The sequence below is a fragment of the Aythya fuligula genome, chromosome 9 (assembly GCF_009819795.1).
Source record: "Aythya fuligula isolate bAytFul2 chromosome 9, bAytFul2.pri, whole genome shotgun sequence".
Taxonomy (NCBI): Eukaryota; Metazoa; Chordata; class Aves; order Anseriformes; family Anatidae; genus Aythya; species Aythya fuligula.
The window spans coordinates 1,079,312-1,093,279 of record NC_045567.1 but is presented as its reverse complement, the minus strand read 5'-3'; the positions used below and the strand labels follow the sequence as shown (position 1 = coordinate 1,093,279).

General features: G+C 41.7%; 1 protein-coding gene across 3 annotated transcripts; it reads right to left on the bottom strand.

Moving 5' to 3' along the window:
* Positions 1-1,030: 1,030 nt before the first annotated feature.
* On the bottom strand, positions 1,031-13,750 carry PLSCR1 (phospholipid scramblase 1). Of its 3 annotated transcripts, XM_032193498.1 has the most exons (9): positions 13,662-13,750; positions 9,460-9,491; positions 8,567-8,668; positions 6,586-6,755; positions 5,551-5,593; positions 4,225-4,445; positions 3,621-3,782; positions 2,441-2,602; positions 1,031-1,464 (listed from the first exon to the last, which is right to left on the bottom strand). In XM_032193498.1, the coding sequence occupies exons 2-9, from the start codon at positions 9,464-9,466 to the stop codon at positions 1,405-1,407; spliced, it is 927 nt and encodes a 308-aa protein (XP_032049389.1). In that variant the 5' UTR covers positions 9,467-9,491; positions 13,662-13,750; the 3' UTR covers positions 1,031-1,404. The 3 variants fall into 3 exon arrangements, with proteins under 3 accessions (XP_032049389.1, XP_032049390.1, XP_032049391.1); XM_032193499.1 differs by lacking the exons at positions 5,551-5,593; positions 6,586-6,755; XM_032193500.1 differs by lacking the exons at positions 5,551-5,593; positions 6,586-6,755; positions 8,567-8,668; positions 9,460-9,491; positions 13,662-13,750 and having other exon boundaries at positions 3,621-3,778; positions 4,225-4,325.
* Between the last annotated feature and the right edge of the window lie 218 nt (positions 13,751-13,968).

Below are 13,968 nucleotides of genomic sequence, written 5' to 3'. Positions count from 1 at the left end.
GTCAAGCATATTTTAGTTATGATTGGTGTAGTTTTCCCGTCTCCGTTTAAAGTAATAGGTTCCGAGAAATTCAGGGCACATGCTCAGTGAGGGGTGGTCACACCTTGGAGGCAGGTAGCTTTTGGGATGGAGGTGTGTTTTGGTATTATAATGAGCAAAAAGTACACTAGGGTACAGCATTTGTCAAAACGTGACAGGTCTTTGGCTCAGGGTGGCAAAAAGTGCAGCTTTGTGCACAAGAACAATTGAGGCCCCACCTGATTACAGAGCCTAGCCGTGGTGTCTCCACTCCACTCTACGCTCTGTGCTGTTCCTTAGGGCTAGCACACCAAGTTTCCCCAGCGCGATAGCATCTAAGGTTGGGAGCCTAAGAAATGCTCAGGTAATGCAATTATACCCTACCCTGAAAGCCTCTTCAATGCTGTACCTTTTCCTTAAAAATGTGAATGTTAGTTTTATTTTCCTAGTTACTTCAGGCATTTACACCACAGAAGTCTCTGATGTCTGGGGATTTCAGAACAACTGCTAACAACTAGTAACTGTTATGGCTTCTGAATGGGACACTATACAAGCCCCTGATATCTGGCCAGGAGATTAAGGAGAAGAAAGAAAGAAGCTGAAGGACGGCTAGAAGACAAAACTTGCAGGGGACGCTGTGTAAGCTTTTGACATGCTGCTGAGGAGTACAAAAGGGGAAGGACAAAAAAAAAGAAAAAAAAAAAAGAGAGGAAGACTACGAGCCTTCAGCATGAAAGACCCCCAGAGGGACCACCGGAGACTGATGCGCATGCTCCAGTAGGAGGGTTTGGATCCCGGAAGCTAATTATAATAACCCGTTTTTTTCAGAAGTAGTAATGAATATGTATTAGCCTAGGAGCATAAAAATCAGCTGCTTGATGTAACTGGTGTGCGTCTAGGTGGAGCGGAGACTCCCGACGCACCCAGCGCTGTTTGCTTACCTCTATTCTTTTAATAAATTGTAAACTTTGATTAAAATCCTATTTTGGGACTGAGCGATTTATAACAATAGGAAAAGATCAGGACCTCTTTATTAGGCTGACTGCTTATATTAATATAGAACAAAAAAAGTAGTCTTTTTTTTTTTTAAAGGAATTACAATAAGAATTTTTAATAAACAATTCCAGGTTTCTTGGAAAAAGGGTACTATATATTGTTATACACTACACTATTTATCTGTACAGGCAAAGGGTGCTTATTTTAATACTACAAATAATATGATTAGATTACAAAAACAGAAGCTAGACAATAAAGCTCTTTATAGAGTTTATACAGATATAATTACAAGCACAAGATATACATTTTTCATATTCTCACGGGAGCTCTGCAACCCACTGGAAAGCTGGGTGGTTTATTTCCTTCCTTCTAAATAAAAAGTTCTGGGTTTCACTGCCACACTCCTGTTCGCTGCGGGTTATCACCAATACGCTCAAAAAACATGAAATCCTAAGAAGAAAACAAAAGGCAAACAAAAATAGTATTTTTAAAATCTTGTTCTTAGTTTGTGGTTATTTTGCAAGATATTCAAAGCACCTTCCCCTCAGAAACTTTGGATGATGAGAAGCAGCTGGGGGTACCCCTCTCCAGCCCCTATCCCTGGGTGTCATGTAGAGGTAAAAGGATATCCACAGAGAGAGAAAGAAGTGGTGAAAGCTGCAGATGGAAACTATTCAGGAACTATGTAGATGGAAACTAGATGGAAACTAAAATTATCACTAACATAGATTATACTTCCTTAGGATTTCCATCCTGTCTTCCTTCAGCCTGACTCAGTCTCTTCAATTTTACCTCAAGCTGGAATCTATCATAATTGCCATTATCTTTAGTTTACAGGAGAGGAAGGGGAAAAGCACATTTTCTGTGCCCGGAGTCCTCATTCGTACTCACTACTCTTCACGTACATCATAGCACCTGAACACACACAGCTAAAGAAAACCTGGTTCATGAGCTGGGCTGTAAAAACTGGTGAGAATTTTCCAAACGCACATGCTGTGTATGTACCTTTCTTCTCCCTCGTGAGCCCTGCCAACATGGAAACAGTGCACTTTTGAAGTGATCTGTTCTGGCTTTGATTGAGTCTCTTGGCTATTGCTGATCTGCACTTTTCTGGTCTCACCATCCACATAAACATGCTTGTCTCTAAAGAGTCTGTAAAGCAGTCTTCCTTTTATAGGATTTCTCAATTCTAACACATATGAAGCTCTTCTTAAATACAGTTAGCGCTTCATGTAGTCTAAAATAAGCTTATTATCTGAAATACTTCTTTGTTGCACTCCCTCCAGGGTTAGCTTTACGCACAAGAAGTCCACAACAAACCCTCACTCACTTTGAGAAGCTCAGAGTCAAACTCTACCAAGCACAGTTTGAATGCTCAGACGAAGAAGTCAGTTCATATTCAAGGATTAGTGAACTACGGACTTACGATAAGAAAGCAAGCGCCAATCATGACTGCTTTAATTTTTACATCAAGGTCCATTGGGAATGCAACTCCAAAGTTATCTGCATCTGTAAACGCTTCTTTCAAAAATCCAGTCCACTGCTTAGAAATCTTCCCAATGGTAGAAATCTCATCCAAAGTCTTCACCTAGTTTAATAAACAAATTAAAAAAAACAGCAACAATTCTATCATTTACAATATTCCCAAATTATTTTCATTATAGATCTAATTGAAAGCTTTAAATTGTGTTACTTAAATTAATGCAGTCACTGAATGCAGCCATTTGTATAGAATAACAACCCTCACTATCAGAAAGTCATTAATTAAGACATCTAATTCTAAATCTGACTGCAATGTTCAATGTTTTAACAGTACTGGAGGACAGCTACTGCATGCAAGCACGCACACATTCCATTGGGAATGTTGTCTTTTAGCCAAGAGAGTGAATTAGTTTCTCCTCCCATACCTCAGGAATGGCTCAAGTGAAAAATCAAACAAATTACATTCTCCTGTTCCAAAGCAGAGGTTAACACTTTTCCTGAAATTGTACCCTGTGTTCTGAATCGCGTGAAAGACTAATCCCCAAAATAAAATCATACTAAATTTGGTTTAGCAGTGAACCACAACATCCCTTTAAACAATGCAGTAGACTAGTGTCTACTAGTTAATCTGTATGAAAATACTGATGCATCAATACATTATTTTTAAACGGAAGTTGTAATTCTTCACTCATTCTAGTTAAAGTTTCAGCTATAAATAATGTCCATTTACTTGTTACTGAATTATTATTACATGATTGAATGAGTGGTTGCAGAAGGTCATTTTAATAAACAGCTGATACAACAGAAAATAACTTTTTTGTTGTTAGGAACTAACGTAATGGATTCAAAAGATTTTGCTTTAAATATATCCATTACAAATCCATCTGATTCCTTGTGTGCAATCACAAGGAATCAGATCACTGATGATTGGCCTTAAGATACCATTTCTGGAAATTTAGCTGGCTTACTTAGAATGATCTAGAGAAGTGAATTTATTGTATTAGCATTAAAATATTATGTTCTCCTTACTTAATACATACAGCTGACTGATAGTAAGTGAAGCAACAAACTATTGTCAAACTATCTGAAAGAAGATATACACAAACGATTTTTGCATTGCATACCTCAAAATTAACATCCTCACAACAGCTGCAGACAACACACGGGCCACTAATTTTCAGTACATCCATTCTTCTCTCATCTTGAATAGTGAACTTGGGTAGGCAGGGATGCCAGTTCTGGACAACGTAACCAACCGGTGTTCCTGGAGGTGCTTGAATTTCTATCTTCACAGGAGAAAGAAACCCCTCATGTGAAGCAGTTCATGCTTTGATATGTTTGTTAGACAAAAACCCACACTAATGTGCAAACCAAGCACAATTTATTTTTCCACAACAATCCAGCTTTCCAATGAAGCTGCATTGTTTTAAGAAAACTACAGAACCGCAAATCCAAATGCAACTTCTGCCCTCACTGAAAGCAGAAGCATACTCCTAAGGTTATGGAACATACAAGCTATATGTCTGCAGTGGAAAGATTTAATTCTAGCAAAGAAAATACTCTGGACATCCTGAAAGCATTCAGTGAATACCTCGCAGAAAGCAGCTACTACAAACTCATTAGCAAAAGCTCTGAGTAGACTCAGATTTGAGGCCTCAGAAGTTGCAACATCCCATAATTATTAACATGAAAAACAAAATCATCCCATATACTGAGGGAACAACTCACCTCCTGTAAGCAGCAGGGGAAACAACATGACGAACACCTCAGGGGTCTCTGCAGTGTTATCACCTCACGACCCAGATTGTCCATAACCCGTATGGTGAAAGGTCGTGATGGCCCACAGCAGTTCCTTGTACAGCAGTCAGTGTCCTCTACCGCAAAGTATATCCTTTGCCCCAACGTATTCTTGATTTCATATTTGTTGTTTGACTCAAATCCAAGGAAAACTGAAAAATAGTAAGGAATTAACAGTTTTATTAGGTGTGTCTGTGTGAAAAACAGTAAGAAAAGCCACCATGCTACTTCTACACTACTGTTTGGGAAGGTCTCATTTGGAGTCTGTCAGAGGCAGCTACTGGCAAAGGGCCCTCAAGCAGGCCAGCCCCACAGAGAAGTTCAGTGAGAACAAGCCATCATGAACACGGCAACATAGAAAGAGCACAGAAATGTCCATCAGCTCCCCTCCCCCCAGACATGGGCACCCACTGCCAGAGTGAGCACTGCCACTCTAAGTCACGCAGCATGGAAGGTTCCTAGGGAAGAGCTGAAGGTGTGAAAATTAGGAAGAATTTTAAGTTTAGTGGTGAAGCAAGAAAAGGGATCCAGAGGGCATGAATATGTTCAGAATGAGAAAGCCACGAAAAGGCCTCACAGTCAAGATTTAAAGCAGCACAAATAGAAAATAGCAAGAATTAGGGCTGAAATTTTGATTAATTTCTCCAACAAATAGAATTACCCTTGAAATATTATGGAAAGCAAAAGCAGCAGCATTAGGTGTCCGTTGAGATGGAAGGTCCATTTCATTTATTCTGTTTGAAATACACTGATAACACAACTTTGATATTCTTAAAGTGAACAGAATGACAGGAGCAGAAGGAAAGTAGTTCAATAAACTAGAAGAGCAAGACTGCCTGGAAATGGAATTGGAGCAGCATGCCAGCCCAATGAATTAGACGGGGCAAGAGGAGACATAAAAAGATCTTTAAGTAGTGAAGAGAGGAAAGCTGCAATCATGAATGAATGGCATGGGAGATTAGTGATTTCAGCTACAGCTGGTTACAAAGATTACTCAACAGATACACAGCATTGCTGTGTATCTTTTAAGCTACAGAACCAGTTTAAAAATCTTTTTCTACCCTCCTGTTTTCTTCTTCCCTCCTCTCCTCCACAAGTTCTGTGGGAATTAAGACAGATAAGAGGCAGGAAAGAGAGAGGGAGCAATCCATGAAAGGATCTATTTTAAACAAGTAGCATCAAAGAAAGTCTAAACTTCAGAGTTTTGGGGACTCTTAGATTTAAATATTTTCTCTGTGATAAACACTTTTCACTTACTCTCAAGAAGTTCGGTTTGCTGATGAATTAATATCTGGTCAATCTGTTCATGGTTGAAAAATGAAACAGAATAAACAGTTAATATGAGAAATCTAGTTTTAAGAAGCATTGTTGTTTTTTTCAGAATGCAGATTTATGGAGCAATACATTGCCTGGAGACTGATCATCTACTAGCAAAGCTGTGGACATGGTTCACGTCCTCCCTGTCCTGTCCTTTGTCAGTAGAGCAGAACAGCGTTTCAGAGCACCACAGATGTTGGTGCTGTACCCAAGCTGGTCTGGTTACAAGCACACAGAATGAAGGTGCCTGTGTTCCTTTCAGGACGTAGTGTATCTCAGCATTGCTACAGAGGCTAACAAATCCTTGAACACCACACATCCCAGATAGCTACGTCAGGAATTTGTACAAAGAGAAGCAGGAGTCACTAGCATGAAATTCAGAAATTTTAGAGCAGAAGCTCAGCTCTGAGTGAAACTCAGGAAGCTTTTTTTCCCCCCTTTAGAGCAATTTGAAAAACTGGCAATATATTGGTATTAAGTCCCAGTAATAAGACAAACCATGCTTTTACGGTACAAGAGTGTATCCTGCAACATGGGAGCAATTCTCATTTTGCTAATTAACATTCTCTAAGTTTGTGAAGCTTGACTAGTGTCTGAGAAAGCATTACACAGAAAAGTAAGCACCTCTAAGGTGCTAACGATACCCACATTATACGTATCTGTTCTAAACACCTTGCCAAATCACATTACTTCTCATGAACAGCAGCTTTAGAAACAGGAAAGACGTATAATACATCCAAGCCCCCTGCCCTTCAGCATCTCACTTGGAAGGAGCACAGGTACCCCACAATGTACTCTGGCCGTAACAGGCACCTCCACATTCAAAAGTGCATTACTCACATTAAAAAAGGCCTTACTTAGCAGCCCAAAAGACAGATGCAACAAAGGCAGGTGTGTTCTTTAGCTTTCCCACAGATGTAGGCTGCTTCTCAGGTAACCACCTGTTCCCTGGGGAAGGAGGAAGGCCGCAGGTACCTGTGTGAGGTATTCCAGCCCGGGAGGGCAGTTGGGAGGAGGAGGAGGGATGGGCATCCAGATTGTCCCGTCCTTGGCAGTGGGCTGGTTCTGGATGGGTGGACCACCCAGACCAGGTGGGCCTCCCATAGGCTGTGCCTGGAAACCATAAGGCCCTGCTCCAGCACCACCTAAGCGTAAGGAGAGATACAGTTAGGAAACTTCGGTCTTGCTGCACCATGGATCTTCAAAAAGACTTGTTTACTTTTCTGAAGCATGAAGATCCTCAGACCCAAGGAATTCATGATGGACAGGGATGTTCTAATCCCTCCAGACAAAAACAAGTTAAATAAACAAATATGTTACTCTTGTATATAGTAGAAATTTTATTCACACAAAAATTAAAAAAGAAATAATCCTATTTATTTATAAGTAAAGATGACACAATGCATTACAATACAGGAAAAGTATTTGCTCAATTGACAACTTGTAAATACCAGAGGAATTTTAAGACAGAGTTTTCCTAGAATACACCTTCTACTTACATGGTAAGAAATGTCCTTTCTGCAAAATTCACCTCCAGCTTAAAACTAAATGAGTGGGATCCAAAACTAGTACATTCCCGCTTGTGAGTTTTGGGTGAGAATCCCCCGAATTCAACAACTTCCTCATACAGGAGGTGCACACCAAAGGAAAAAGCCCCAGGGCCTACCAGGGCCAAGGCAGCGCTTTCCAAGCCGCACTCCTGCAGCAGGCCCATCATGTAAACACCCAGCCCTGCAGATGGCTCCCGCAGCACGGAGCAGCCCTGGGCCCCTGCAGCTGGGTCAGCTGACGCTGCTGTTACTGGAAGTTATGAAACAGGAACTGTAAATTTTCCCTACCCAGTAGACCTTCAGTCAGATGCAGAGGAATTTTGTTTCTGTGTGCTTCCGAGTAAAATACAAGTAGGAACCACCACAAATACTTTTGTAGAGCTGTACAAATATAACTAATTTGAGATGCTGACTCATAGATTTACCTTTAGCACCAATGTTTCATACTACATTACAAAACATGGGCTATTACATGTGGAAGATGATGCTGTGGCCGTAAGTCAGGTGATGACAGTGGCTTAAAGCTTGTAGCCAGCAGGAACACTCAACTCTGGTGAGGAACCACGCTTATGAAACACTCCCTCGTACATCTGAGCACAGCCCTTGCACACACACTGACTACCATTGTGTAAGTGTATGTGCGCAATTCCTTTGGAACAAAAATATGATCTCCTGACCTTTGTAGTAAAGGTAGCACATGCTCATTCTTTGCTGAAGTCTAGCGAACTTGCAGAACTCAGATTTCCTTGCTACAAGACACACAAGATTTAACTTATGTACAACACAGAAACCTAAGCCAAACATTTTGCACTTTATCCATAACATCGCCTGAGAGCTTGATTGTTAATATTGCTCATTGTGATTTGGTTCTTCAGAAGACAGATAGATGCCAGGACATGAGAAAACTATTTTACAAGTGCTTTGTTTTGAACATGGAACATAAGATAGAAAAAGTAGAAAGGAAATGAAAGTGTACGTGCAAAGTACAGCAAAAGGGTAGGAAAAAAGGAACGGGATCCACATGACCAGGAGAACTGTGAAAGGAAAACAATTATTCAGTTCTGGATTTCTGAAGAAAAATAAACTAATGTTTCAATTTAAAAAATCTCGTCAATAGCAAGAAGCTGTTACACATTAGTTGCTTTGCACCAGTGACACCTCCCTAACAAACTCCAACTGGTGACCTGTGAGGAAGAACATCCAGCATTTTAAACTTCCGCTACTTGCTCTGCTCAGCACACACTAACACCAAGGAAAGAGTAAGACTTTCAGCAAAATAGAAGTTACCAGAAACTCTACAGAATTAATATCAGAAAAGTAAATCAAAGATGGTTGCTCTGGTGAAACTTCCTGCTCCCCATGCTTATGTCCTAACAAAATAGCAGATCTGTAGCCAAGCAACCTACCTTGGAAATTCCCAGGTGCATACTGCAGGTTGCCATACGGGACCTGATTTCCCTGTGCATAGCCAACATTTGCAAATCCAGGTGCTGATGCAGGGTTATGTGCTAGAAGAATGCAACACATATTTTGAGTATTGCTCATTTCCTCCTACACATAGGGGGAAAGATCCCCAAGCTGCCACCTTCTTCAAAGTAGATACATAAAAATTAAGCTATTTTCTGGATAGCAAAAACTATATAATAAGCTTATATTTTATGCAAAATATGTGTATTAAAGCAGAGTATGACTTAAAAGAGTTCTGGGCCCTTAAAGTGCAGGAAAAAAAGACAGGCATTACACTTGATGTCATACTATCACAGAACCATTTCAGCCTGGAAGGGATCTCTGGAAGTCACCTAAAGCCCAGCCAAGCAGGGTCAGCTCACTTGTTGTTTGGATCAGAAGGGCCTTGTTCATTTATATTCACAAGAAGGCTTTAACGCAAAGAACTAGCAGCAAACTGACAGGCTGTACTCCTGTACAGAACAGACTGGTTAATGAGCCATTCTTCACTACATAAAACATTTTCTCCCAAGTTCTTCTAGCCTGTAACATGCTAATTCGTCACCAGCTGACTCAGAGTTATGGATTAAGTAACAAGGTCAGCTTGTAAGAAGAAGTAGCCTGCATTTCAATATGATTAATTTATTTATTTTTTACTTAACCTCAGAAATTAAGATTTTAAAATGTAAGCTATATACTTTGTAAGTTATTCAATTTTAAAATTTAAATCATTCAAACATCTATCATAAGTTAGGCAAACTTATACCTAAGCTAATATTACTTGAACATCCCTGAAGAAACCCTATTATCTTTGATATGACAAAAGACGACATTTGGTTTATATTTTACTCACCTTCCATTGCCGTGGATCTGCTTATAACTGCTCTGCAAAACAAAATATACGTTTATTATTTTTGAATGAATTACTTTTGTGTGGTATTATGCAGTTTTAAATTAGTGATCAAAGATATTTGCATGTCTAAATTATATGGGACAGATGAATTTTAAATACAAGCTAAAATAACTTTAAATATCTCAGTTTCCTTCTAGGTTAAGCCTCTACCGCAAATTAATCTGAATTATCTTTGCCTGCTGCATTCATGCTTTGTGTATCCTGAAATCATCCTCAACTCAGCAGAAAGCATCAGGATGTACAGTTATTTCACTGGACTGCAGGACTACATTGTGCAACTACCCAAAATCACTCATATGAACAAATGGAACAGTAATTTCAGGGCAACTGGTTTCATTACTGATGTGGACTACAAAACCTGCTTAGGTAAAACCTGAAGCAGCTGTGACACCTGCCACTACTCAGCGATGCTATTCCACTTTTGAAGCAGTACTACCAAGTAGCACATATGGATTTATTTATTTATTTTTGTCTCCACCACATAATAAGAGGTGGGCTTGCACAGGCAAATGGGTATCCACAGCAGAATGCCAGGAGGAAAAGGGCCAGCTGTTTGTCTTTTTCTTTCTACTCTTCCAGGGTCTCTAGAGTTAAAAAAAAAAAAAAAAAAAAAAAAAAAAAAAAACAGTAAAACCTAGTAATACATTTTGTCTGCTACAGTTCATCCAATTATTTCAGTCCAGCAAACATGCTCATCCAATGCAGGGAGTTAAACTGAAACTGAAAAGAGTTCCTTCATGCTTCTGACTCCCACAGCAAAAGCTGTATCCAAGAGGATGAATGGTTGTGGGATGATATGGCACCCAGCTCACTTGCCAGCTTACACACATCCTCGTCGTTTAATAATTAGTTTTAAAAGTGTTCTTTTTTAATATACTTTTTCTTCTGTACTAGCATACCTTACTAACAAAAATATCACACTGTTACATGTATTTTGATTCTAGTCTCGTATGAATAACGTTTAAAAAAAATAGTAATATGAAATTATTTGATATTATGCATCTTATCTATAAAGGAAAAAAAAAACCTGAAAAAACATATTCAAAGTATGTAACTTAAACCTTGTTCTTGCTGTTGATAATCTAGTATGGCACGTTTAATTTACATTCATATTAAAATATGGTGACAAAACTTCTGGCTTTTAGGAATACGCAAATTCAAGATGATTTAAAAAATTGTTATTTTAACTAGCAAAAGATCAGTTTATCAGTTTACGCTGTGAGACGTTCCATGTACTTGAATTTCAGTGAAACATGAAGAATTACAACTGAACCCTTTCATAAATGACAAATAGGGACAGAATCGTGAGTTATTTTACAGCCATACATACATTCCTTTGTGCAATATATGATTCAGAAAAGGTTGAAATGTGCTCTACAGATAGCAAAGCAATAAAGATTTTACAGAGCTCAATCCCCATTTCATCTAACAAGATGCTAAAGAGATATTTTTTTAATAGCATGATCTTTTCTTCTATTGCTTTTTATCAACTCCTACAGCTTTTGATTCAGCCTCCAAGATTAACACAACACTGTCAGTCATACCTTCCTTTTCATCCAACTAGTTTAAAAAGATTGTGAAACAAACAAACAAACAAAAAAACAAAGTACCAAAGGAACAAAAATTCGTTTTTCTCTGCTATTATATTACACAACTTATTGTTCAGCAACCTTCTTACATACAGGGAAATTCCCAACTAGTGAAGAAAATGTAGCAACAGGCAAAAGGCAATTGCTCCATTGAAAAAAATGTCTTGGTTCCTAGCTGCCTCAGTTACACTGAGCAATGTAAGATCTGTGATTCAAAGTCTACATCTTCATTTTGGTTTAATAAAGAGCTTTACATACTGTTGTGTGGTACTAGCTCTAGTAGCAGTTTTTAAATAAATATAGGCAGCAACCACTGAAACATATTTACTGAGCAGAGAAAAGTAAAAGTACTTTGCTAATACAAGAGAAGGAAGAATGCTAATTCTTTGTAATGGAGATAAAATTCCACAGACTTAAAAGAAAGTTACAGCAAATACTCATCACCAAATTTTTTGGTTTATACCAATATACCAACAAAAACAGTAGCTGCATGAATCCCTTGTGCTGTGCTGGCCACATGCAGCAACCTGCATTCAGGACATAAATCCAGAGCAAGATCCACTGCAGGCAGTAGCCTGGCTCATGTCCCAGCAGCAGGAACTGTGTATCTTTGCATACATTTCCTGAAAAGCCTAAAGGCCTGAAGGAACCTGGTGGTCCAAATGACCTTTAAGCCTTCCCAACCTAACATGCTATGATTATAAGGGTCCTTCAAATGCCATGGTACCACGTGAGGCACCCGTTGCCCACACACATCCCTGTGGGAAGGCAGGCAATGAGAGGACCTGGCTGGGGCTATTCTGGGCCAGGGTTAGGGAAGGGAACACATGCCAGGAAAAGCCTCACCACTCTGTTCAAGCGTTGTCCTGTTTTGGCTAAGATTCCCATAGTAACTCATAGCTCTGGCCTCACAGGAGATATAAATATCCTCCCCCTGCCAGAGGAGTTATGTTTATTGGTTCAGCTTTATCCAGGCAAAAGCAGAAGCCACCTCCCTGGCAGGAAGCAAGTAGCAGGAAAACCAAGAGCACTTCTTACAAAGCAGCTGCCCCAGTAGCAGCCCTTAGGAAATGCCATCCCTGGACCACCTGGCTGCCAGTCGCCCCTCCCAGAACAGCCAGCACCGCCACCTTAGTGTCAAAAGCGAGTGACAGGGCCCAGCTACCCCACAAACAGACCGCTCCTTCGGGGGCCCACAGCAGTGCACTGCCGGGACACCAGCCCCAAGCCCCACACGTGCCTCAGCACTTGCAAGATGAAGGGGCACAGGAGGCCTCGCTCTCGATACCTCGAGCGCTGTGCCATCTAGGTCAGTGCCGTCCATCCTCGTCCACACCCTTGGGGAGCTCCCAGGCTCTTCCCTCTGCTCTCAGAGCTCACACTAAAGTGCTGCAACAGCCCAAAGGCAGCACACACCCAACCTTCCTTTTCTGCAGTGTTACTCTAACAGGCACAGAAGCAGCCTTCAGCTGCACCCGCATGCGGAGCACAGCGGCTTTCCCTCCCCAGGAGGTCTCATCCCAAGTACCTAAGGGTCAGCCAAAACCTTCTAGAAAAGCAACTAAGGAAATGAAGGTTCTGAACAAAATTGGAATAAAACAGTCCCAGTTCAGAGAACAACAAAAAGGGAACAGCCTGAGACTGTTTGTTCCTTTTCAATAGACAGCAGAACACCCATGGTTCATTTTCTGGTCTTAAGAACTGCATCGCACAGCTTCTCATTTTCCAAATCTCACTTATCCTGATGAATGCCTGTAGCTAGGCTGCAACTAATTTAGAGATATCCCAATTCACTTAAACTGCAGAGCTTCTGCTTTTTATCTGGAAAATAATACAGGCTTCATTCATGACCACCACTTTCATTTCTTACCCTGCTGCGTAAGATACTGCCATGAGCACACTAACACAAGCCCCCAAGTGACATCATGCACAGCGTCACTTAAATACCAAAACAGGCCCTTTCTGAGAAGGTTTAGGATTTGAAAAACAGAATGCTGAATACCCGTAAAGCACACGTTAGTTCACCCTAAGTAGCTCCGTGGTACTTTTTTGATCACCACATTCGACTAACCATACCCTGGATTTAACTCCCAACTCCAGAAACACAGCTTGCTTAAAAAAAATCATCCGGGTGATGGAATTAAAAGCTGTTTCCCGTTCAAGTTACCGGAACAGCCCGTCCGGAAGGCAGGGCGCAGCGAGCATCCTGGCCCTCGCGGACCCCAATCCTAAGGGCCGGCGGCGCCAGCACCGGGGCAGAGCCGTGACGAGCCGAGCCCCCGCGACCACCGCCAGAGCCGTGCCTGCCATCCGCAGCTCGCCCAAGCGGCCATCAGCAAGACCGAAACCCCCTCCCCATAATTTGGGAGCAGGAGGGGTGCTTCGCCACGTCTAACAACTAGCTACCGCAAAAGAGAAACATTTTGTCACTCATTGCGCAATCCCCGAATAGCCAAACGTGCCCCCCCCCGACCATTCCCGCCCCTATGGCAAAAGCCCACGAACCTTACAGGAGCCCCTAGAACAAACCCCACGCGGTGGGCACACGCTCACCTCCCCAGCAGAGCCCACCCGCTCCCGCACCAGTCCCTGCTCCCCTCCTCGTCGCCGCGCCGCGGCGCAGCACCCGACCCTGCTCGGCCCTACCCGGCCCCCCGCAGCGGGGCGGGAGCGGGCGGGGAGCGCCACCGCCTCCGGGGCGGGCAGGGGCGGAGAGGGAGCGGGGCCTGGCCGCGGTGTCGCGTTCGTGCGTCACGGGCAGCCCCCGCCTGGCCTCGGCGCTCTGCTGGCGGCGGAACGGAACGGCAAATGTTTACAGAAGTGAAGCGCCGCTGTAGTTCCAGATTTTCTTGCGAAGGCA

Excerpts from the sequence above, each read along its gene's own strand:
- PLSCR1 (XM_032193498.1), bottom strand. Across the intron at positions 5,594-6,585 it reads GGCTGGAATACCTCACACAG|ATTGACCAGATATTAATTCA; the intron begins GTACCTGCGGCC and ends AACCATGAACAG. Across the intron at positions 4,446-5,550 it reads GCAAACCGAACTTCTTGAGA|TTTTCCTTGGATTTGAGTCA; the intron begins GTAAGTGAAAAG and ends ACTATTTTTCAG.